A 23,080-nucleotide genomic window follows, 5' to 3' on the forward strand; every position below is an offset into this window, starting at 1 on the left:
AAGAAAAAGTAATGAAAGGTATCAAAATTGGAAAGGACGAAGGAAAGAAAAATATCTCTATTCACAATGATATGATCTTATGTACAGAAAGCCCTAAAGAATCATTTAAAAAGCGCTGTTTGTGCTATTAAACAAGTTCAGCAAAGTTGCAGGATACAAGGTCAACATACAATAATTGTATTTCTGTAAACTAGCAATGAATGATCTGAACATGAAATTAAGAAAACAGTTCCGTTTACAATAGCATCAAAAAGAATCAAATACTTAGGCATAAATTTAACCAAAGAGGTGCGAGACTTACTCACTGAAAACTATAAAACATTGTTGAAAGAAATTAAAGAAGGCCTAAATAAATGGAAAGACATCCTGTGTCCATGGATTGAAAGACAATGTTGTTAAGATGGCAATACTTTCCAAATTGATCTAAAGATTCAATGAAATCACTATCAAAATTCCAACACCTTTTTTTGTATAAATGAACAAATTAATCCTTAAATTCATATGGAATTACAAGGAACCACAAATGGCCAAAACAATCTGGAAAAAGAAGTACAAAGTTGGATTACTTCATACTTCTTGATTCGAAAACTTACTACAAAGCTATTATAACCAAAACAGGATAATACTGGCATAAGAACAGACATATAGATTAATGGAATAGAATTGAGAGTCCAGGAATAAATCCTTACATTTATGGTCAATTGATTTTCAATAAGGGTGCCTAAACCATCCAATGGGGAAAGGATGATCTTTTCAACAAATGGTGTTGGGATAACTGAATATCCGTATGCAAAAAATTAATTTGTACCCCTATCTCATACCATATACAAAAATTAATTCAGAATGGATCAAATACCTAAATGTAAGAGCTAAAACTATAAAACTTTTTGAGGAAGATACAGATGTAAATCTTTGTGACCATGGATTAGGCAGTGGTTTCTTAAATATGACAACAAAAACACAAGGAACAAAAGGAAAAATATAAATTTGATTCCATCAAAATTAAAAACTTTTGTGCACCAAATGACCTATCAAGAAGTGAAAAACATCCATAGAATGAGAGAAAATATTTGCAAGTTATATATCTGATAAGGAATTAATATCCAGAATATACAAAGAACTCTTACTGCTCAACTACAAAAATACAAACAAACGAATTAAAAAATAGGTTTCTTATAGACATTTCTTTATAGAAGATATACATATGGTCAACAAACTCATGCAAAGATGCCCAGCATCATTACTCATTAGGAAAATGTCAAAACCACAATGCGATACCACTTCACACTCACCAGGATGCTATAATTAAAAAACAAACAAAAAATAAGAAGTGTTGGTCAGGATATGGAAAAGTTGTAACCCTCGTAAATTGCTGATGGGAATGTAAAATAGTCCAGGCACTTGGAAAACAGTTTTGTAGTTCCTCAAAAAGTTAAACATAGAAGTATCATACAACCCAGAAATTCCACTCCTAGGTATATACCCAAGAGGAATGAAAATATATGTCCAAGCAAAAACTTGCACATGAATGTTTATAGCAGTATTATTCCAAATAGCCACAAAGCAGAAGAAAACCAAGTGTCCATCAACTGATGAATGGACAGACAATATATAGTACATTCACACAATGGGATAAATTTGGCCATGAAAAGGAATCCTACAATACAAATGGATCTTGAAAACACTATGCTAAGTGAAATAAGCCAGACACAAAAGGCCACATATTGTATGATTCCATTTATGTGAAATGTGCATGATAGGCAAATTCTTAGAGACAGAAAGTAGATGAGTGGTTGCTAGGGTTTGGTGGGAGTGGGGAATGTGGAGTGACTGCTCAATGGGTACAGGGTACTTAATGGGTACTTTTTGAGACAATGAAATACTCTGGAATTAGACAGTGGTGATGGTTAAACAGCGGTGTAAATACATTAAAAGGCAATGAATTATACATAAAAATGATTAAAGTGGTGAATTTTGTGTTTTATGAATTTTATGTCAATAAAATGAACCTCTTTGAATCACATTTTTGATATATTGTGAGTTGTTAGACCCAAATGCGAATCACTCATATTTTGGTGCTGAAAATGAGAACTCTAGGTCTAAAGCACTTATTTCAAAATATAGTAAACATATGACTCATACTTCTCTACATGAGCTACATATTACAAAATCATAGAGAAGCCTGAGCATTTGTGGTAGGGCCTACAGGTTGCGGGGTGGGGGCTTGGGGGAGGAGGATAGTTAAGACTTAGAAAAGGCATATATCATTTCACATGTCAGATAGAATAGCTTACTTATTTTTATATTTTGGAACATGCTCCAAAATCCATTTTCTCCTTCTTTTCTAGTAATAGAACCTCTGATTTTTACCAGAGCAGGTGGCTATGTAGAATAAAGACTAATTTTCCCAGTCTTTCTTTCAGCCAGGTGTGGCTTTGTGACCAAGTTCTGTTCAATGATGTGTAAAGAAAATGGTGGCATGTTAGCCTCTTGGTAAACATGTTCAAAGAGACATTTTTACTACTTATTCCTTTCTCATCCATCTTCTTGATGGCTGGAATGTGGATTTGATGGCTGGAGCTACAGCAGGCATCTTGACCATAAGCAGTAAGCTAATGGTCATGGCAGAGAAGGAAGAGAGAAGAATGTCCATGATGGGTCCTCTATGAATATGGAGATGGCTTAATTGTCATGAAGTTTCCATCCCCAGACTAATTATAAATGAGATAGAAATGAACTTCTATGTTGTTCAAGATACTATCGTTTTGTATTGAATGATTGAGTGCCACAAACAAACCTAACCTTATCTGACGAGGGCTTTAATAAGAGACACGGGAGAGAGATTGAAATGCTTTGAACATTCCAAAAGGTTTTAATAAAAATTTCAAAGTGAAAGAGAATCCGTATTTCAGAGAAGATATACCCAAGGAAGTAGCATGAGGCAAGGTCCTGATAGATATTCAGTAATTACATGGGAAGGAGATAGAAAGTATCAAATGCTGTATTTAAACATAAGACACTATTTGACGTTCTTAAGTACCCATTCTCACTGAAGTTAATGAGAATTCTAAATTGTGTCAAACAATACTGTGATAGAGTACTGCAATAGACAGAAATCCACTTTACTCAGATCAGATTTATTGCCTTTGAAAAAGTGTGGGGGACTATTGCCAACATATAGAAACCCTCAAGCTACCATGATATCTATATCAAGATAAAGCACAAAAAGAACCACCGAGAAAAAAATCACATGCCTAAAGAATGTGCTCCTCAGCCCGATTGGTAGAAATGTGAAAAGCGTGACCCATTCTATAATTCTGTTCTGCAAGATTGTTTCTTGCAGAATATTTACTATAAAATTTTCTTTTATCTCTGAAAATGTAGGGAAAGGGGGAGTGGAGTTTCTTTTCAAGTAAACACAAAGTGACACCCATAAATTACATATAGAAAATGTAGATTAGCTCTATATCTCCATACATGGTGATGGTATTGCTGCCTTGCCCTACTTGTTAGCTCTCACTCAGTCTCTTCAGTTCCTTGAACATGCCAAGATGTTTCCCACCTGAGGGCGTTGGCCCAACTGCACCTTACATCTGAAAGGATCTCCCTTCCCCTGGTAAATCCCACGCGCACCCCTCAGGGCCTGACTCAAGTATGACTTTCAAAGAAAGTATTTCCCGAGATTCTCACATTGAATGAAATAATCCACAGAATGCTTAGCACAGTATCTGGAACATGCTAGGTGCTCAATAAAAATCTGAAAAATCTGTTGAATGAATAGATTGTCATTGTTCAGTAATGCAAAAGAAGTCAACCATGCAGGACACATTGAAAAACATGCTTCTTGACAGAGCTTGAGTTTTTTGGACATCTGTATATGCATAGTGTTTCAGTAAAAATTTAAATATTGAGGTATAAAACATATTTAATTTATTTTATTTGAGTTGACTGCTCATATTTGGGCAAAAAGCCCTTGTCTAATTTATCTTCAGAATGATTGCTACAGAAAATTATATGTCATCAGCTCATGTTTCAAAGGAGCATCACATTATTTGTAGAAGCAACATGGCATATGAGGATGTGCATGGAACACTTGGAGCATGAGTAAGGGCAGGTTTCACGGTAATTAAACACACTTGCATTGTCACATATTAACTATAGTAATAGATTCTGGGATGAATGTCTCCATGATATTGGTAAGTTAAACACAAAAGGTGTATGTTTGATAGGAAAATCTTTCTCTTTTCTTTCTCTTTTTTTGTAGTAGTTTTTAAGCAGAGTTTAACCTTCTTAGACCACGTTTTTACTTGGTGAGTATTGATAAAGAAAGAAAAAGTTTCTGGGCCCACTTAATTGGTTTGTTGATTAGCTAGATAATGGAAAGTAGAATCAGGACTTCATTGCTCTTTTGTATTAACCAGAAGAATGCTATAGATCCTGATTTTAAAATCTGATGTTGTGACACATCTCATCTTCAAAGTTGACTCTGGATATTAGTATTATATTTATACCTCTTATAATAATGAGGAGGAGAAGCAATTGGACTTGCTTTGAAGTCTCTGTGGAAGTTATTTAGAGGTCATATCAGGGTTGAAATTGGGAATTACAATTTTTTTTATTTAGATTTTATTTCTTTCCTTTTTCTCCTCAAAGCCTCCTGGTACATAGTTGTATATTCTTCGTTGTGGGTCCTTCTAGTTGTGGCATGTGGGATGCTGCCTCAGCGTGGTTTGACGAGCAGTGCCATGTCCGCGCCCAGGATTCGAACCAACAAAATACTGGGCCACCTGCAGCGGACCACGCGAACTTAACCACTCAGCCACGGGGCCAGCCCCTGGAACTACATTTTTAATAGTGGAAGAGTGGTGGATGGGGTTGAAATATGTATTGTCTATAACAGGTGAAATTGTATATTAGAGCTGTGTTCTTTGATACCTTGTATACTAAAGACTAGTAGTAACAAAAGATGATGGTATTTCCATGTACCAGCTAAAATAGTGTTGCCACTTGGCAATAGAGCAGAGAGTTTTCAACTCACTGGCCCTCCAGTTTTGAAATTATGTGACTTTTGGGTGACTATTTAAATATAGTAAATCTGCATTATTTCAAAATTTATGGTTAAAGTAGGATTTTATTAATATTTTGATACTTTAATATTTAAAATGAACACAATGCAAGTTTGTGTAAAATGTGACTTCACTCCGTGAGGAAAAGGGAAAGTTCCTGAGGTGTAGACGGCCCTGTGGTAGATAGTATAGTTTATTGCCTCTTCTCACTGGAGAAAGGCTTACATATCCCTGCCTCACTGACATCAGGCTTGGCTATGTGACTTAAGCGCTCATTCCTGCAGTAAAATTATATATTACAACACTGTTGAAATTAGAAGTAGCCAAATGACTTGCTTTAGCCAATGAAACATGGGTAGAAGTGGTGTGTGTCAATTCTAAGCAGAAAATTTATAATCTCATGGATCATCTCATCTCTTTTTCCTCTGTCACAAAACCAGCCATGTTCCAGATGGAATTTTCTCTATCAACCTGGGTCCTGGAGTGAAGATAGCCTGAAACAGAGCCACAATCTATTCATGATATCATAAGCAGGAAACACACCTTTGCTGTTATAGGCCACTGAGTATTGAGGGGTTGTTATATAGCAAAACTTAGCCCAAACTGACTGATAGAACCCAAGATGAAGTAGATGCTGATTACAAAAGTGAATAAGACATGATTTGCATCCTCAAGAACCTCATTTTATAATAAGGAAATAAATACATCAAAATAATTACAGACAATATGTCAAAAGCTAATAGTACATGTGGAAAGTACTATGATTACCCTGAAGAAAGAGAGACAAATCCTATTTAAGGGGCTTGGGGAATTCTTTGTGTAGGAAATAACACTAAACTTGAATTTGGAAGGCTAGGTAAAAGTTCAAAGATTTTTTTTAAAAGGAGGACATTCTAGAAATAAGTATCCTGTTCAAAAGTATAGACATGTAAAAGGAAATTAATTTTTAAAGGAATAGCAAGAAGCATGATGTGTTTTGGGGATGTGTAAAGTCTGTGCAAACATCTGTAATATGTGGGAAAAGTTGGGAGGTGAATCCAGAAAGGTTGTTAGTTTATGAAGAATTTTGTATACCATGCTAAGAGGTAGTGAAGATACAGGTAGATACAGATCCTAATTTTATCTCCGTCATTGAATATTCTCCCTCTGAAAAAGAACAATAGTTTCTTCATCTGTACAATGGGATTGATAACACCTATCTCCCAGATTTGGTTTGAAGAGCAAAAGAAGTATCTAATATTCAATAAATCTTTGTCCCTCCCACACCCATTATGCTGAGAAGGTGATGTTTCATGTAATGAGGTGTGTTTAAAGCGTTTCTTAAGCAGGGAGCTGATGGGATCAGAATTATACTTTAGAGGATCACTCTGGCAGCATTTGGAAGATGAATGGGGTGGCAGAATGATGAGAGGCAGGGAGACCCGTCATGAGTCCAGTGCTATAATACCATCAAGAGATTATGAGGATTCGAGCTGAGGCAGTGATAATACCTGGCCTTTCCCCTTTCTTCTTGTGAGTTCTTTAGATGTCATGTGCATATACCAATGCCCTCACCAGGACAGGAAAGCACAAGAGAACCACCTGTGGTTTCCCAGGATCTCAATTTTCCAAAGGTGAATTGATCCTGACCCCTTGCTAACCATACTAATTTATGTACTGAACCCTTACCATTGAAGACCTGTACTGTGATACTTTCCAGGGTCTAGCTTACTATGCCTCATTCCAAGTTTCAAGTCCTACCCTTCTCCGCCACCACTTAGCCTCTTATTCTGCTAATCTGAGAAACTGATTAGTATTAATGTATGAGACAAAATATTTTCATTAATTACAGTTTCTATGTTTGCTTTCATCTGTGCTTGTTGGAGACTTTATTATTCCAAAATATTACTACTATTACTACTACTACTTATATTATTATTATTATATAATGAATATGATGTTGGGTTTTGTTTTTAAGAGCAATGATTCTCAAGCTTAGCTGCTCATTAGAATTACCTGGGGAGTTTTTCAAACTGTCTACACCTAGGGCACACTCCATACTAATTAAATCAGAGTCTCTGGGGTGGGATTCAGTCCTCAGTAATTTTTTAAACTCCCCAGATGATACCAAGGAGCAGTCAGATTTGAGAAGCAGAGATTTACAGAATGATTTGCAAGCTTTAATGTGTGTGCAAATCATCTGGCCATCTTGCTCAAATGCAGGTTTTGTTTCAGTAGGTCTCGGGCAAGGCCTGAGATTTTACATTCCTGACAAACTTTCAGATGATACTGATGCTGCTGGTCTGAGGGCCACACTTTGTGTAGCCAGGACTTAGTGCACCATTAATATCTCTGCTATAAAACCATTTTAGGATATTTTAAAGGAAATATGATTATTTGTGATTACCAAGGAACATTTTTCTTCTTCTTTCTTGCTTCCAAGGCTACATTTGGAATTTTGACTATGTGTCCGTTGGTAGGCCATTCCTTTTACGTTAATTGCAGTAACATTGGATTATAACATTATATAGCTTTCAGATGTACATCATATTACATTTCGAATTCTGTGTAGATTACATCATGTTCCCCACCCAAAAACTAATTATAGTGCATCACCTCACATGTGAACAATCCAACAAGAAAATATAACACTTATAAATATCTATGCACCCAACATAGGAGGACCTAAATATATAAAGCAATTATTAACAGACATAAAACCAGAAATGGACAATAACACAATTTATCCTTTTACATTATAAGAATTGATCAAGTGTTAATCAAAAGCCAAACATACTTTATGGTAATAAAATACAGCTGAGATTTGTGCATAGTGAAACATTGCCTTATACAATTTACCTTTTAATAGGAATTGATGGTCTTGATATGTGAAAGGCTATGGTGTACTGACCCTTAGTCAGAGAACTTTAAAAGGATACCAAGCAAACCAATGCATAACTGTAATTAAGAATGTTAAATTAACATTTAATAGATGCCAAATACGGTAAGCCCATTTAGAATGACTTTTCTGTCTGAAAAGGAGGTATTTATTGTGAGGTTAAAGTTCATCTGAAGAATTAAAGGATGCCAACAACATACAAGCTACCTCTCTCACACATACAGTTCTAGATACAAGAGAAATGTCAAACTATATTTTACTGACTTCTAGCTTTGGTATATGTTAGAAGAATTATTACAAAAAGTTTCATTTCTTATTTTTGTGCATCCTTTCTTATATGCGGAATGTCCACTTTGAATGCTGCTGAATGGTTATTGAATTAACCTTTAGGGTCTGGTCCCTAATGGCACCTTTTCGTTCTATCCATCAGACTACAACTGGAGGAAGGTCACAGAAGTGGCACTAGTTTCCCTTTACCAGCCTATAAATAAAATTCCACCATCCTAAACGTCGTGGGCTCCAGACCATTTTTGGCTAAGTTGCTGGAATATTCTAATGTTATACAGTTTCTAAGGAAAACACACACACACACACACACACACACACACACACACACAGAGTCCTAACAGTTTCATGCTTAATAAACTGTTAAATAGGAGCTTGTGGCTCAAGGTGTCAGGTAGAACTCAGACCCTTACCTCTCTCTCCTCACAGAATCCTGTTGAAATGACAGAGTAAATGGCACAGCTGAGATAAATACATTATAGCTTTGAGAAGGAAACAATCTATGGGACAGAGGTTTGGGTAGATTTTTGGAAGATGGAAGGGAGATGTAGTTACATTGATCGATAAACCAGGGCAGAGGAAAACATGACCCAGAAAATATACAGGAAAAAGCTACTGAAAAGGTAGGCATTTTCTACCTGGCAGAGCCCTGAAAAGAGGCTCCCAAAGCAGAGAGACCAGGCATGGAGAGCAGGAGCGGGTTGCAGGATAGTTGTTCAGGTGGTCAATTAAGGAACTGTCCACGATGTAGTTTGCTCAGTCAACAGGAGAATGAAAAGAAATTCCACACAAGCATCTAGGGACAGTGAACCCGAGAATAACCAGTCCATGTTTTTCATCACTTACCACATTCCAGGCACTGCTCCTGGTGCTAGGGACATAGGAGTGAATGCCTCAGTCTCTACTGTTACAGAATATATATTCTCATGGAATAGGTAAACAATAAACAAATAATCTAATAAATATCTATGTACAATGATAAAGGCCAAGAAAAAATGTAAAGCAGGCAACAAGGAAGAAGAGGGGCAGAGGTGCTATTTTAGACAGGGAGGTCAAGCAGGAGGGCCTCTCTGAGGACGTGACAGTTGAGCAAAGCCTAAAGGAAGTTAAAAAGAATGAGCCACGTGATTATCTGCAGGAGGAGGTGCAACAGTCCAAATGACGGAGGCTGCAGGTTTGTGGAATATCAAGGAGGCCATGTAGCTAGTGCACAATGAGTGAAGGATGGGAGTTGGAGAGAGAACCAGGAGCAGATCCTGTAAGATTTTAAAAGCAAGGGGCCATACTAGACTTTTCTAGGTGTGATGGAAAGGTATACAATCTCACTTATCTTTAAGTATCACTCTTTATTGGGAGAACTAGCTGTAGGCAGAGAATGAATGGAAGCAGGAGACCAGGGAGGAGGTTATTGCAGGAGCTGAGGTCAGACAAGATGGTGGCTTGAGCCAGGGTATAGTGTTGGATTTGAGACACATTTCAAAGGTAGAGTTGACAAAATTGGCTATTGGGCTGGTTGCAGAATATGAATCAAGGATAACTCACACCAGAAGGAGAGGTCAGAAGGCCTCAAGAAACATGTCCTACCAACAAAGTTTGAGTACCTGGATCCAGCCATGCCTCCAGCCTCAAGAGGAGGCCTATGTGAAGTTTCTGGTTTTGATTAAAATTCTTTGAATAGGTTGAAAAATCTTAAGAACCTGTGGATAATGACAAAGTATTTAGAAATACCCAAAAGATGCATGTAATGCTACAACCTCTCCTTTTGCAAAAAGTTGTGGCCACCATGGGGCCACCCTGGTGGCATAGTGGTTAAGTTCGCAAGCTCCATTTCGGTGGCCTAGAGTTTGCCAGTTTGGATCCAGGCATGGACCTACGCACCGCTTATCAAGCCATGCTGTGGCAGGCGTCCCACATATAAAGTAGAGGAAGGTGGGCACGGATGTTAGCTCAGTGATAACCTTCCTTAGTAAAAGGATTGGCAGTGGATGTTAGCTCAGGGCTAATCTTCCTCGGAAAAAAAAAGTTGTGGCTATCTGGTGAAATTTTGTTCTTTTACTGATAAATAGTGGGGTTTTTTCAGTCTATAAGAGAGTGGCTGGTAAAACTATTGAATAAAGACTCAGTCAGGACAAATTATTATCCAATGCTGGGTAAATGTTCTTGTCTGCTTCCCCATTCAGGCCTTACTTATCTAAAGAATTGAACATCTTGGGACATAATGGTAGCATGGTGTTCAAAGACAAACAAGCTCAGGGTCTGGCCCAGTGGCACAGGGGTTGGGTTTGTGTGTTCTGCTTTGGCAGCCTGGGGTTCGTGGATTTGGATCGTGGGTACAGACCTACATACTGCTCACCACGCCATGCTGTGGTGGCAACCCACATACAAAATAGAGGACGACTGGCTAACAGATGTTAGCTCAAGGACAACCTTCCAAGCAAAAAGAGGAAGATTGGCAACAGACATTAGCTCAGTGCCAATCTTCCTCACACATACAAAAAAATATGAACAAGTTCAGCAGAAGAGTGCAGAGGTAGTTATTGTTTCACCTCAACCAATCTCCATATCAGGTGGGACTGACCTCAGGGCAGCAAGTTAAGGATGATTGGCTATGAACTTCTCTCTCAGGTGTCTCTGGTTCCCTGCCTTGTATCTTCTTGTCCATACCTCTGACTCCAAGTACAAGTGGGTGGACAGTTAGTTCCATGCAGGCTGTGGCTTTTTTCATACTAACTGTGTTTTGCAACACCATGGAAATTGGTGGAAACTTGGTGGCAACATTCAACCTTGAGGGATAGAAACTAATGGATAAATACCCCTGTCACTCCTTTGGGTGGGCAGTTCTGGGAGGCATTCTGTATATTTCTCTGGAGGCCCTGGTGGAATCAATCCTGTTGCTCATAGCAGTGACCTCAGTAATGCACCTTGATATTGGCTCTCCTTCATTCCCATTTTCGCTTTTTCTGTACTCTCACCACGGCTTCCTGGGATCACTTCCCCAAGACATGCACACAATCCTCATCTAGTGCCCTGCTTCAGAGAACTCAAGCTAAGGCAGCTTCTTTTTAACAACCCAGCCACATTCATCACAGCAAAAACATCAGTTTGGAAATAAAAGTTTTGATTTTCTTCATCACCAGCATTTGGCTCGGTTGCAAAGAAAATTAGCTACATCTATTCACATATCTTTTGTTCTTCAGATGTTTGTCATCGTGGGCTCAGAGAAAGCAATTAGGTTTATGGCACTACTAATGTTAAATGCATTTAACTCCAGACTTGAATGACTTATTCTTGACTGCGGGATCCCTTATTTCAAATGCATTTGATACGTACATGTACAGAGAATTTCAAATGTACAAATTTGATTTAGTCGGGCAATATATCATTTCACAGAGTCTGATGCCTTCGACTTAAAGAAATTGCAATCTAATTGTAATAACTCACATTCATGAGATATTAATCATTTCATACATTTAGCAATCTTGTGAGGTAAACACAGATAACATATTTACTCTCATTTTCAAGATTTTCAAACTAGAAATCAGAGTGGTTAAAAGAGGTAGCTGGTATCTGGCAGAAGGGACCCAGCGTCTTTCCACCAGGGCTGGCAAAATTGTTAAAACCCACACAATCACAGGAAAAGAGAGAAGGTTGGGCAACCTAGTGAAATTAAACAATCTGTAGATGTGGAAGAATCTTTTCACTCATTGTTTCATTAAGAAGGTGTTTGTTGAAGGTCTTTAATATTCCAGGCAATGTACAAGGCACTCTAGATATAATGATTGTAGGAAGTACATTGCTAAGAAAAGTTGGACGAGAAAAGAAAGCAATTTCCTGGGAGGGAGATATTACAACAGTTCCAGACCCCAGTACAGGGGGAGTGTGTAACTAAAATTACCACCACCATTAGGGGACATAGCTATGTGGACCAAAGGAGCAATGATTTTCAAACTGATCAGTCAAATCAATTCTAATTGTTTGTCAACCAACGGGATAGTCATTTTTAAACCTGTCAGCCCATTGAATTTATTAATTAGATAATTTAATCAACATCTGGTATTGGGGTGGATTCAAAATTGCTAGATGCAGTAAAATAAATTCATTTGATGAACATTTTTCCTTGAAGGGAGTGGTTGTTTGACTGACTTGGAAAGTTGATTTTAGAACATTTCAGAATTACTATAAGAGTCATTATTCCAGTTCAGCAACTATGTGACCCCTAAGGCAGCAGATTGCCTTCGTTGTAGCTCATCTGAAGGAAATAAATAATGGTGACTTGATCTTCTTCAGGGGTTTCATGAGTCTGCAGCTAAAACTTATTAATTCTTCCATAAATAGAGCTTTAAACATTCTGGGGCTTGGAAAGGAAAAATAGGGAGGCTATCTCTTGGATTTTATCAGCCACTATTCTTCTATGATAGTATTTACCCAACATTTACCTTGAAAAATAAGGAAAACACTATTGTTACTCCCTGTCACCTATTTACTCAAAGAACTGAATTCTGAGGCATTGCAGCTCTTTTAAGCCCAGATTGAAAATTCATATCAGGTTTCAGATCATCATGCCTTTCCAGGTCAAGAGCAGCTTGCTGTGCAAAGGTTAGTTTTACAATTTTACCCGGCTTCATCCCCACCTGTACTTCACTCCTACATCCTTTAGAGAAAACTGCATTACTTTGAAGATGAAGGTTGCATTCAGGCAGGCAGAGCAGCTTTACTCCCACCCTGAGTTGGAACAGATAATAGATTCTGCAGAGCAGGTGTCCAACTGACCAAGGTCGTCGAACAATGACTCAGTGTAAATACCCAAATTGCAGTTGTGGACAAACTCAGCATATGACAAGTGCAGTTGATGAGTGTCCTTTTGTCTTGCTGTCACAGTGGTCTAAGGACATGGGACAAATCAAATGAATAAGCTGTGCCTGCCTTAGAAGGTTGTGTCTTCACTAATCCCGTAGCAACCAGCAGGCTGGCATTGCTTGGTGCAAATCTCTGCACTGGTGTGTTTGGATGACTTTGTTTCTCGGGAGCTATTTGTTCAGGGAAAAAATAGAAAGTGGAAAGATGAAGTCAGTTTTCTCCTGACAGTTCCAAGGATGAATACTTGCGAAGGACAAGCAGGCAAACTCTCCTTAGAAACAGTCAATCCAAAGAACCTAGAAAGTGCTCGGAGTTGTGAATAGAAGGTCACAACTTCAAGGAAAACACAAGTAAGAAAATCGGAAGATTCTGCTCCCGGGAAAGAACAGGAATTATAACCAATATATTACAAGTTCATGGTTCTCAGCACTGTACTGAAGTTTCAATTTGAGACAATGTCTGAAAGTCAAACTCAAAGGCATCAAATATGTGTGAGGCGTGAATGATTAAAGTCACAAAAAATGAGTTTGTTACTAGGATTTTTGAAAATATAGTTGATAAGGCAAAAGAGTTTTAGAAAAACCTTTAAATTATATAGGGCTAGGGTACATATATTAAAATAGTTTATAGCATTTTTTATGGTTTCATAGCTGAAAAAGCTAATGTAATGTTAAATGTTTTGCTCAATGCTAAATCATTAGAAAGTGAACGAATGTAAATGCAAGTTGCTTTATATTTTCGCTATACTGAATTGGTCAGCAAACGTTTCTGTAAAGGGCCATATTGAGAGAAAAAAAATAATAACCCTTGAAGGACGTAGAACAGGGTGTATGTATTAATATTGTTTTGTAGAATTTTTCCCCATTTCACAAGTGTGAAGACTGAAGTTAAATGACTTGTTCAATGTTACCTCTTTCGAGTAGAAGAGCCCAAATTCAAAGCCATGTCTTTTGACTGTTAACTCAATTCTCCTGTTACTTAATCACAGTGCCTGTAGCACTCCGTATATCAAAAACGGTCTCCAGAAAGCTCTGAGTCCAACGGGGTCTGCTAACATCTCCTCCTTCCAGGATCAGTGCAGCAATAACGACCTCTATGTTGAGAGTAGGAGATACAGCCTTCTCCTCTCTCTCTAAAGTACAGTTGGTCGACAAATGTATTTTTGAGCACCTACTGTATGCTAGACACTGTTCTAGTTGCTGGGATACAGAGTGACCAATTCCTTGCCTTCAAGGGACTTTTAACAGCCTGGGGGGGGGGGGAGACAATCAACAAGCATCAAATAACTAAATACATCAATCACATCAGCTTCTGATAAGTGCTAGGAAGGAAATAAAATAAGGTAACATAAAATGTAACTAGCACTGGCAACTTAAGGTGGGGGCTGAGGTAGGCTGGGTTTTTCAGCTAGGCTGCTTGGTATATTCATCAAGCAGGAAGATTGCTGAAGCAGCAATAACAATACCCAAAGAGTAGCTTGAATACTGGAAATGGCAAATGATGAAATGGACAATCAGATAACATTTCCAATATGTATTACTGTTGTGGACCAGGTGACCCATCCAGTGTTTTGAGTCTGGACCAAGAAATGTGGACATGCAGAAAAAAATGAGGCAGCTTCTGGGTGGAGGGTGAGGGAGGGCTTCCTTGGGAGAGAGAGAATAATGGTGGTGCTGGTGTAGCATCACCTCCTAACCCTGAAGTTATCCCACGTTATCTTAAAAAAAAATGGGGATGGGGGATAACAGCGGATACACCCAACACTTATCGTGTACCAAGCAAACATTTTACGTTAATTAACTCATGAACAAGGATTACTTCACAGAGACTATTGTCCACACTTTACAAATCAGGAAACTGAGGCACAGGTGGCTTAAGTAACTTTTCCGTGAAAGGCTAAATAATGCTCCCCAATGATGTCCATGTCCTAATCCTCAGAACCTGTGAATATGTTATCTTACATGATAAAAGGGACTTTTCAGATGTGATTTAATTAAGAATTATGAGATGGGGCGATCTGGATTATCTGAGTCAGAAAGGAGATGAAAGCAGGGGTCAGAGTGATGTGGCCAGGAGCCAAGGAATGCAGATAGCTTCTAGAAGTCGGAAAAGGCAAGGAAATAGATTCTCTCCCAGAGCTTCCAGAAGGAATTTTACCTTGATTTTAGCCCAGTGAAACTGATTTCAGACTTCTGGCCTCGAGAACTGTAACATAATAAATTTGTGTTGCCTTAAGCCACTAAATTTGTGGTAACGTGTTACAGCAGCAATAGGAAACTAATGCATAGCCCAAGGCCACAGAGCTACAAAGTGTCAGGGCCAGAATTAAAATTGAGGCAATCTAGTGCCAGTGCCAAAGATTTAACCACTGTTATAGGGCCTCTCACAGGAAGAATAAAATTTCCTGCTGAATGCAAAATAAGTGTCTTCTAGGTTTTCCTCTTATACTCAGAAATCCAGGTCCCAGAGAAATTAAAACACGAGAAAGAGGATCCTACACCAGCTCGTATACACCAGTCCCCTTCTTTGCTCTGTGTCTTCAGTCCTGGATGCAAGAGATCACTAAGTAAACCTTCCATTTTAGAGATGAGGAATTTGAGGACTAAAGGGTTGTGATTTTGAAGTTACCCAGCTGGTTGGTGAAACAATCAGCTTGTTACACAAGGGGCAGGGGGCGATGTGGAACCCCAGGAGGGAAGCTGTGTGGCAAGTGAGGACCAAAGGATCTAGGCTTTCTGAAACCCGTGTTTCTCATCATTGGTTTAGGAACGGTGGGAGACGAAATGTTAATTACACATCTATCCAATGCAATACTTCTAGAAGAATCCAAAGTTTTCACTGTAGCAACTATTTAGTCCTTTGTGATGATTATATTCCCAGATATTAGCCACTTTTACATCCTGGTCACTGCCCCCAGCTCTCTAACACAGCATCTAGGACAGAGCAGGCGCTCAAACATATTAATTGCATTCAACAAAACGCTTATGATAGCATCTTTAGATCAGTGCTGTTCAAAATTTAAGGTGCACGCAAATCCCCTGGGGATCTTGTTAAAATGCAGATTCAGAGTCAGAAAGTTTAGTTGGGGGCTGAGATTGAGCATTTCTACCAAGTTCCCATATGATGCTGATACTGCTAGTCCATGGTTTATATTTTTCAAGGTCCCTGAAAACGGGATCTCTCCTTCCATATATAAAATATGTCATACAAAGTTTGATCATTTACTGAAAGTTTGCGAAGATGGCATAGAAATAGATTTTTTCTCTTTTAAGCACTCCTGCCCTCCCAATAAAGGGAGCAAATGAGAAGCCAGGGTTCAGCGGCAAGAGTTGGAACAGTGCCCCAAATACCTGCTCCCTCAGCTCTGCTCTCACTCTTCCAGAGGCAGGGAAGGGTGTAATGAGAGGAAGGAGGGAAGTGTGCAAGAGCTCCCATGCCTTCGTTCCTCTTTCCTTTCCAACCTTTAAGGAGCATCTGCTCCTTCTGAACCGCCGAGGTCACGGACATATACTCCGGAGCGCAGCGCCGCGCCCCCCTCCGCGAGCCCTTGCCTAGCCAGAGACGGCCGACGCGCGTGCGTGCGCGCTCGGTATAAATAAATCCCAGGCGCCGGCCGCTGGACAGAGCCAGGCTACCGGCACCTCGGGCCATGGCGGGCGAGGACCACCAGTGGCAGGGCAGCATCCTCTACAACATGCTCATGAGCGCTAAGCAAACGCACGCAGCTCCAGAGGCGCCCGAGGCGCAGCTGAGAAGCCCGTGCTGGGGCTGCTCCTGCGGTGCGGAGCCCTCAGTGGGCAGACAGGGGCTGCCGGGTGGGCGGGCAGTGGCGCTCCTGTACCGCTGCTGCTTCTGCGGTGAAGACCACCCGCGGCAGGGCAGTATCCTCTACAACATGCTCACGAGCGCAAAACAAATGCGTGAGGCTCCGGAGGCGCCCAAGGCACCTCTGGGGGGCTCGTGCTGGGGTTGCTCGTGCGGCGCAGAGCCCCCGGTGGGCAGAGAGGGGCTGCAGGGTGGGCGGCCCATGTCGCTCCTGTACCGCTGCTGCTTTTGCGGTGAAGACCACCCACGGCAGGGCAGCATCCTCTACAGCTTGCTCACCAGCGCAAAGCAAACGCACGTGGCTCCGGAAGCTCCGGAGGCGCGGCCGAGGGGCGTGTGGTGGGACCGTTCCTACAGCGCGCAGAGGCTGGGGGACAGAGAGGAGCAGCCGGGAGGGAGAGCAGTGGCGCTCCTGTACCGCTGTGGCTTTCACGGTGAAGACCACTCGCGGCCGGGCAGCATCCTCTACAACACGCCCACGAGTGCAAAGCAAACTCAGGCGGCTTCAGAGGTGCAGCAGGGGGCCCCCTGGCGGGACCCTTTCTGTGGCGCGCAGCGGCGAGTGGCCCTCAAGAGTCCACAGGTGGTCTGCGAGGCAGCCTCCGCGGGCCTGTTGAAGACGATGCGCTTCGTCAAGTACTTACCCTGCTTCCAGGTGCTGCCCTTGGACCAGCAGCTGGTGCTGGTGCGCAGCTGCTGGGCGCCGCTGCTCATGCTGGAGCTGGCCCAGGACCGCTTGAACTTCGAGACGGTGGAGACCTCGGAGCCCAGCCTGCTGCAGAGGATCCTCACCACCAGGCGGCGGGAGACGGTGAGCGACGAGCCGCCGCCCCTGCCCACGCTGCAGCCACGCTTGGTATCGCCGCCAGAGGCCGACCATTTGCTGTCGGCTGCTCAGATCCAAGCCATCAAGGGCTTCCTTGCCAGGTGCTGGAGCCTGGACATCAGTACCAAGGAGTATGCCTACCTCAAGGGGACCGTGCTCTTTAACCCGGGTAAGGGGGTTAGCCTTGGGATCTGGATTTTCTCTGGTCAGAAAAGCATTGGGCAGTGCCTACTCTGGGCACAGGCACTGAAAAGTTTTCAGTGGTCAGGGGACTACAGGGGCACAAGTGAAAAATCGCGACTAACTCAGCAGAGTTAGGAGAGCTCCAGAAACCACTTCTCGTGGGTGGGCTGCTGCCAGAAACTCAGCCAAGAGGAAGGGGGTTGTCTGTTGAAGTTTGTCCTTACCTCTCTAGACCTTTCTGTTACTACAGAAAAGTTTGTGCTTTCAAGGGACGTGACTCTTCCTTCTCCTCTAGCCTTTTAATCCAGTAGCATAGCTTTAAATAAAGTTTGTGTTCACTGCAAATTCTGCAACATCTCTTTCTGAAACCCAGTTCTGAAATTTACAAGAACCTTTTTGTTGGAGGAAATCTGTTCGGGCTGGCAAGAAAGGAAACATTTGTTAAGGACTCAGAGAGAGACCATCCTCTGGGGACAGTGTCAAAGAGGACACTGGACTTAGTGTTTCATGGATCTGCCTCTGAATGGTCATGTTTATGGTCCTAAGCAGCTGGACTATCTTATCCTCCAAGTGTCTGAGTATCAGGCTAGCAAAGGGGCAGGAAAAAAACACACTAGGGACTCGGAGCAGGAGCACTGTATTTTAGAGCTTGAAGAGGCCTTGGAGACTTAATCTACCCCCTCTGCCCGCCGCCTTTCCTCCACCCCATTTGCAGGTTAGGTACCCTAGTCCCAAGTGACCTTACTTTACAATAAATGGCCAGTGAGTTGTGGAGCGTGGGTTTCCTATCTCCTTGGTCCAATGGGAAGTCTGATGTGCCACACTTTCAGGTTGTCTGTTGAGTGCTGGACACTCTACCCCATACAGAGCAACCAAATCATAGAAGAACATCTCTCTGGATAGTCCAACACCTAGTCTTGAGTGTGTCCTGCAACTAGAGTCTTCTTCAACCAGAATCCTTCCAAAAGGGGCACAAGTGGGCAGGAAGTTTCCAGGCAGCTTGAGTTGGGATAGATTTTATAATGCTCCCTCTACATCCTTTTTTCCTGACACCAGGAGTCTCAGGTTGTGTCCTTGCCTCCTGCCTACCATTTTTTGAAGGGGTATAGAGCTGTATTTAGTGGGATAATAATTCAGTCAGATCTCACATTTCAGGACCTAGAGACCTCAGCTCATTCCAGTGATCATTATAGGTCACCTTTTGCTTGTATCATTGTTCTCCAAACTTGTCTGTGCATGAGAAACACTTGGGGGGCATGTTCAAGGTCTCTCCAGGACCCTTCTCTAGAGATTCTGATTCAGTAGCTCTGGTCCAGGGTCTGCAAATCTGCTCTCATAATAAGTGCCCTACGTGGTTCTTAAGCTTATTTGGAAAACAGTGTTTTCTTGCTCCTTCAGTGTTGTTAAACATCTATCATGTGCCTTGTTCCAGCGGAATACAAAGGTGAGACAGGGGCTCGGCTTCCAGACGTTTACATTACAGTTTCCCTGTTTTCCTCTACCATTTTGCATCCCTTTGTCACACACACACACACACACAATTTCCCTTATTCTCCCTCTGGTTTTCTGAATCCTCTCTCAATATGAGTTTAACCAGCTAATCAGTGTATTTAATCAGCTAAAATCAGTGTATTTTAAACACAAACGCATCTGCATTTGGGGAAAAGTAATGCCTGCTAAGTGTGTGGCCTTTCTTTGCTGTTTATCCTTTTGTATCACCTGATCTTCAAATATTTTTCTTCTTTTACTGTGGAGTCCATCTATCCACCTTTTCTCTTTTCTGAATTTACTATGAAGGCAAGTCTTTTTTGGGAGAGGGTAAGCCACTTTTGGGGGGATAGGAAAGGAGGGGTGTGGTATGAAAGCAGAGAAAAGTGATGTGAAGTTCACAAGATGAAATTTTAACGAGCCATGAATTTAGACGTGGAGGAACTTCAGATTTCTGGTGGAGTTTCATGAAAGTCTCTTCTTACCCTCATCACTGGAATTCAAACACAAGAAAAGTGGGTCTCGACCTTGAACAACGAGCTGTGGGTAGTAGGGGATGTTAAACGTGGACTGGGGTAATCGGAATTGGAATATGGATTGGAGATATTGCTTTCTCATTTTATCAGATTTGATATTTACCTGTAATAGGAAGGACTTGCCTATTGCCACTATTTTTTAAAGAGCCCCGACTGGTTATGCTACTCTATGATGATTAGCATGGTGTTTTAAAATTACTTTTGTTGGATTTTGTAGAAAAAGGGTAGGAAAATGATTGCAATCATTGACATCATTTTAACAGAACAGTAAATTGGTAATTACTAAAATATAAGTTAAAGAACTTTACAGTAATAGTACTATCATGGAGGATCAAAGGACTTTTAAAAGCAGCCTCCTCTTACCATCTTCTTTGTAAAACCTCTAGGCACTTAATCTTTCCTGCATTGTATTTCATTCAAGTTTACTTGGGTATTACACTGTACTGCAAGAAGGTCATGCTTTCTCTATTTGAAAGGTTACCTTTGAACCATGTTGCAATCAATGATGTTTTCATGTTTACTTTTTAACCTTTTAATGGCTGTAAGACAATGCTTTCAAAGACCTTACTTTAAAATAATATTTAAAAGAGGCTTTTGCAGTGCTCATTAGAATCATTTTTTTTTTCAAACCTACGCCCATACAGAAATGGTACAATGAGCTAAGTGGCCAGTGTTATCTCTTACATTATTTGGGGACTCTAGACTAAAATCAGCCTGCAGGCAAATAATTAAAATAAGACTTGTGAGTCAGTTTGTGGCTATGAAGTTTACGACCATTGGTTGGATAATCATTATAATGGTGGAAAATTCAAGGGAGGATGGTAAAATATTTGTCATCTGGCAAAACTTCATGTCATTATACAATGGTATGTTTCCCATAGGTAAAAGGTAAAGTACTCACTTTTGAAATAATTTGTATTTCTTCATATTTGCACAAATAGTGAACTGGAACAATGATTCATTAAACTATATTCTGTCATATTGAATTGTGTGCATTTTTTGGTTCCGAGCCAGCAGTTTTTAAATGCGAGGATGCAAACAGTGAATATTAAATAAGAATGATTATATGATGTTTCATTCTTGAAAGCGTAGCTTCTGAAAACTTAGAACCGGTTTTGCATTTTATCCTTTCTCTAGAAAGCCCTTTTAACCAGGAAGCTTGAGTGCTTGTTTAATTTGTGAAGGGGCAGAAATGGCTATATTTAAAAGCAAGCAAAGGACCCTGTCAGTGAACTGTTTATAACAAATAGATTTTTTTCCATTTTTCTCCTCTAGACCTGCCAGGCCTGAAGTGCGTGAAGTACATCCAGGGACTTCAGTGGGGAACGCAGCAGATTCTCACCGAACACATCAGGATGACACACAGGGGGCACCAGACCAGATTCGCTGAGCTGCACAGTGCCCTCTTCCTGCTGAGATTCATCAATGCCAATGTCATTGCTGACCTGTTCTTCAGGCCCATCATTGGCACAGTTAGCATGGATGATATGATGCTAGAAATGCTCTGTGCGAAGTTGTGAAGGCATGTGGGTCACACAAGTGCAGTTCACCAAGAAGGAAAGATAAGGAGCTGTGGGCAGAAGAGTGTAAAATAAACTTTCTTATTATTTTTACATGCATAGTATTTTTGTATTCAATTAAAGAAAAACTTTAGTTACAATTAGAAAATCCTCTGTTCCATATTGTTTTGTTGTGAAGGGAAACATTTGCCAACAGGTAACATATCTCTGTACAACTTTAAGAGCAGAATACTACACTAATAAGCTATTTTCACAAGTTTAGCTACCCTCTCTTTTGAACCTGCTAAAATCAAATTTGTAATATTAAGATATAATAAATGTTAAGATGTTAACCATTAACTTGATTGCAAGAAGTTTTATCAGGGTTTAAGTAAGGCTTCAAAAATATTAAAAACCTAGCCAACATAAACAAAAATTATCTCTGTAGGTGGCATCATGACATTTAATATTATGACATGCCAGTGTTGGTGGGGGTTGTTTTGGCCTGATCTTCATTTCCACTGTCATCAGCTGTATGGAAGACTGTCTTTGTACCAAGTGGAGTCAAGTGGCAATCTGTGATCACAGAGGCACCTGAAAGTGAAGTAGGAGGTTTTCAGAGTTTCGGTTGGGGATTTTTCTGTACACAATAAAGTTCAAGAAGAAACTTAGATTCTAGAAGGAGGCATTCTAGTTCCAGAAAGCTCAATATCATGATAAACCCTTGATTATATCTCACCTTTTAGATCAATTATATATTGTAACTGTCACATTGAACAAGCATGGCATGAAATCACAGTGACTTTATTGTTAGCTACTGCTGCCCCTTTAAATGTAATGTATAGAACTAGTTATTCCTTGTCTCTGGGTAAAATTTAGGGTACTAAGTGTTTATTCACTTATAGGTAATAAATTGCCTGTTAGTGATTATACATCTAGTCCAGGGTAATAACCCATTGCAGGGAGTCAAACTGTCTTTTGTGCAGACCCCTTCAGCAGTCTGGTGAATCCTATGGATATCTTCTCAGAATGAAGCTCTCAAAATAATGCAGCAAGTAAAATACTTAGGATTACAAAGGAAATCAATTATGTCAAAATATATTAAAGATGTTCAATTTTAAAAATATTTAAAAATGTATAGTATGTGGGCTTCTTTATCAACACTTTAAATAACAAACTAGTGGCAGGTCTCATATCTACCTTAATATCAAAGCAGTGATCAATATAATTGAAATTTCCAAATATCTATAATGTGATAAGAAAATATCTGAGATTTCCATTGGTGACTGTGATGAGGGACCCCTAAGATCACCACTCTATTCAGAGATTTGCTAGAAGATCTCATGGGATTCAGCACATAGTTGTGTTCAGGGCTAAGACTTATTACCAAGATGTAGTAAGGATATATAACCAGATCATAAGGAGAAGAGACACAGGTGGAGTCTGGAGGAATCCATGTGCAGGCTTTCTTTTTCTTTCTCCCTCCCATGAAGTGTCACACAGAGCACACTTTTCCCTTGCAATGAAAATTCAGCAACATGTGTGCCATATTTCTGCCCAGGGAAGCCCTTTGGGACTCAGAGTTCCGGGTTTTTATTGGAGGCTGGTCACATAGGACCCTTTACCTGGCAGGTACC

General features: G+C 40.4%; 1 protein-coding gene across 1 annotated transcript; it reads left to right on the plus strand.

The window, feature by feature from the left end:
* Nucleotides 1-16,735: 16,735 nt before the first annotated feature.
* NR0B1 (nuclear receptor subfamily 0 group B member 1) lies at nt 16,736-21,505 on the plus strand. The gene is made up of 2 exons (XM_046672758.1): nt 16,736-17,906; nt 21,220-21,505. The coding sequence occupies exons 1-2, from the start codon at nt 16,736-16,738 to the stop codon at nt 21,462-21,464; spliced, it is 1,416 nt and encodes a 471-aa protein (XP_046528714.1). The 3' UTR covers nt 21,465-21,505.
* The last annotated feature ends 1,575 nt before the right edge of the window (nt 21,506-23,080 follow it).

This window comes from Equus quagga, chromosome 10 (assembly GCF_021613505.1).
Source record: "Equus quagga isolate Etosha38 chromosome 10, UCLA_HA_Equagga_1.0, whole genome shotgun sequence".
NCBI lineage: Eukaryota > Metazoa > Chordata > Mammalia > Perissodactyla > Equidae > Equus > Equus quagga.

Excerpts from the sequence above, each read along its gene's own strand:
- NR0B1 (XM_046672758.1), top strand. The coding sequence starts at position 16,736 with ATGGCGGGCGAGGACCACCAGTGGCAGGGCAGCATCCTCTACAACATG. Across the intron at positions 17,907-21,219 it reads GACCGTGCTCTTTAACCCGG|ACCTGCCAGGCCTGAAGTGC; the intron begins GTAAGGGGGTTA and ends TTTCTCCTCTAG.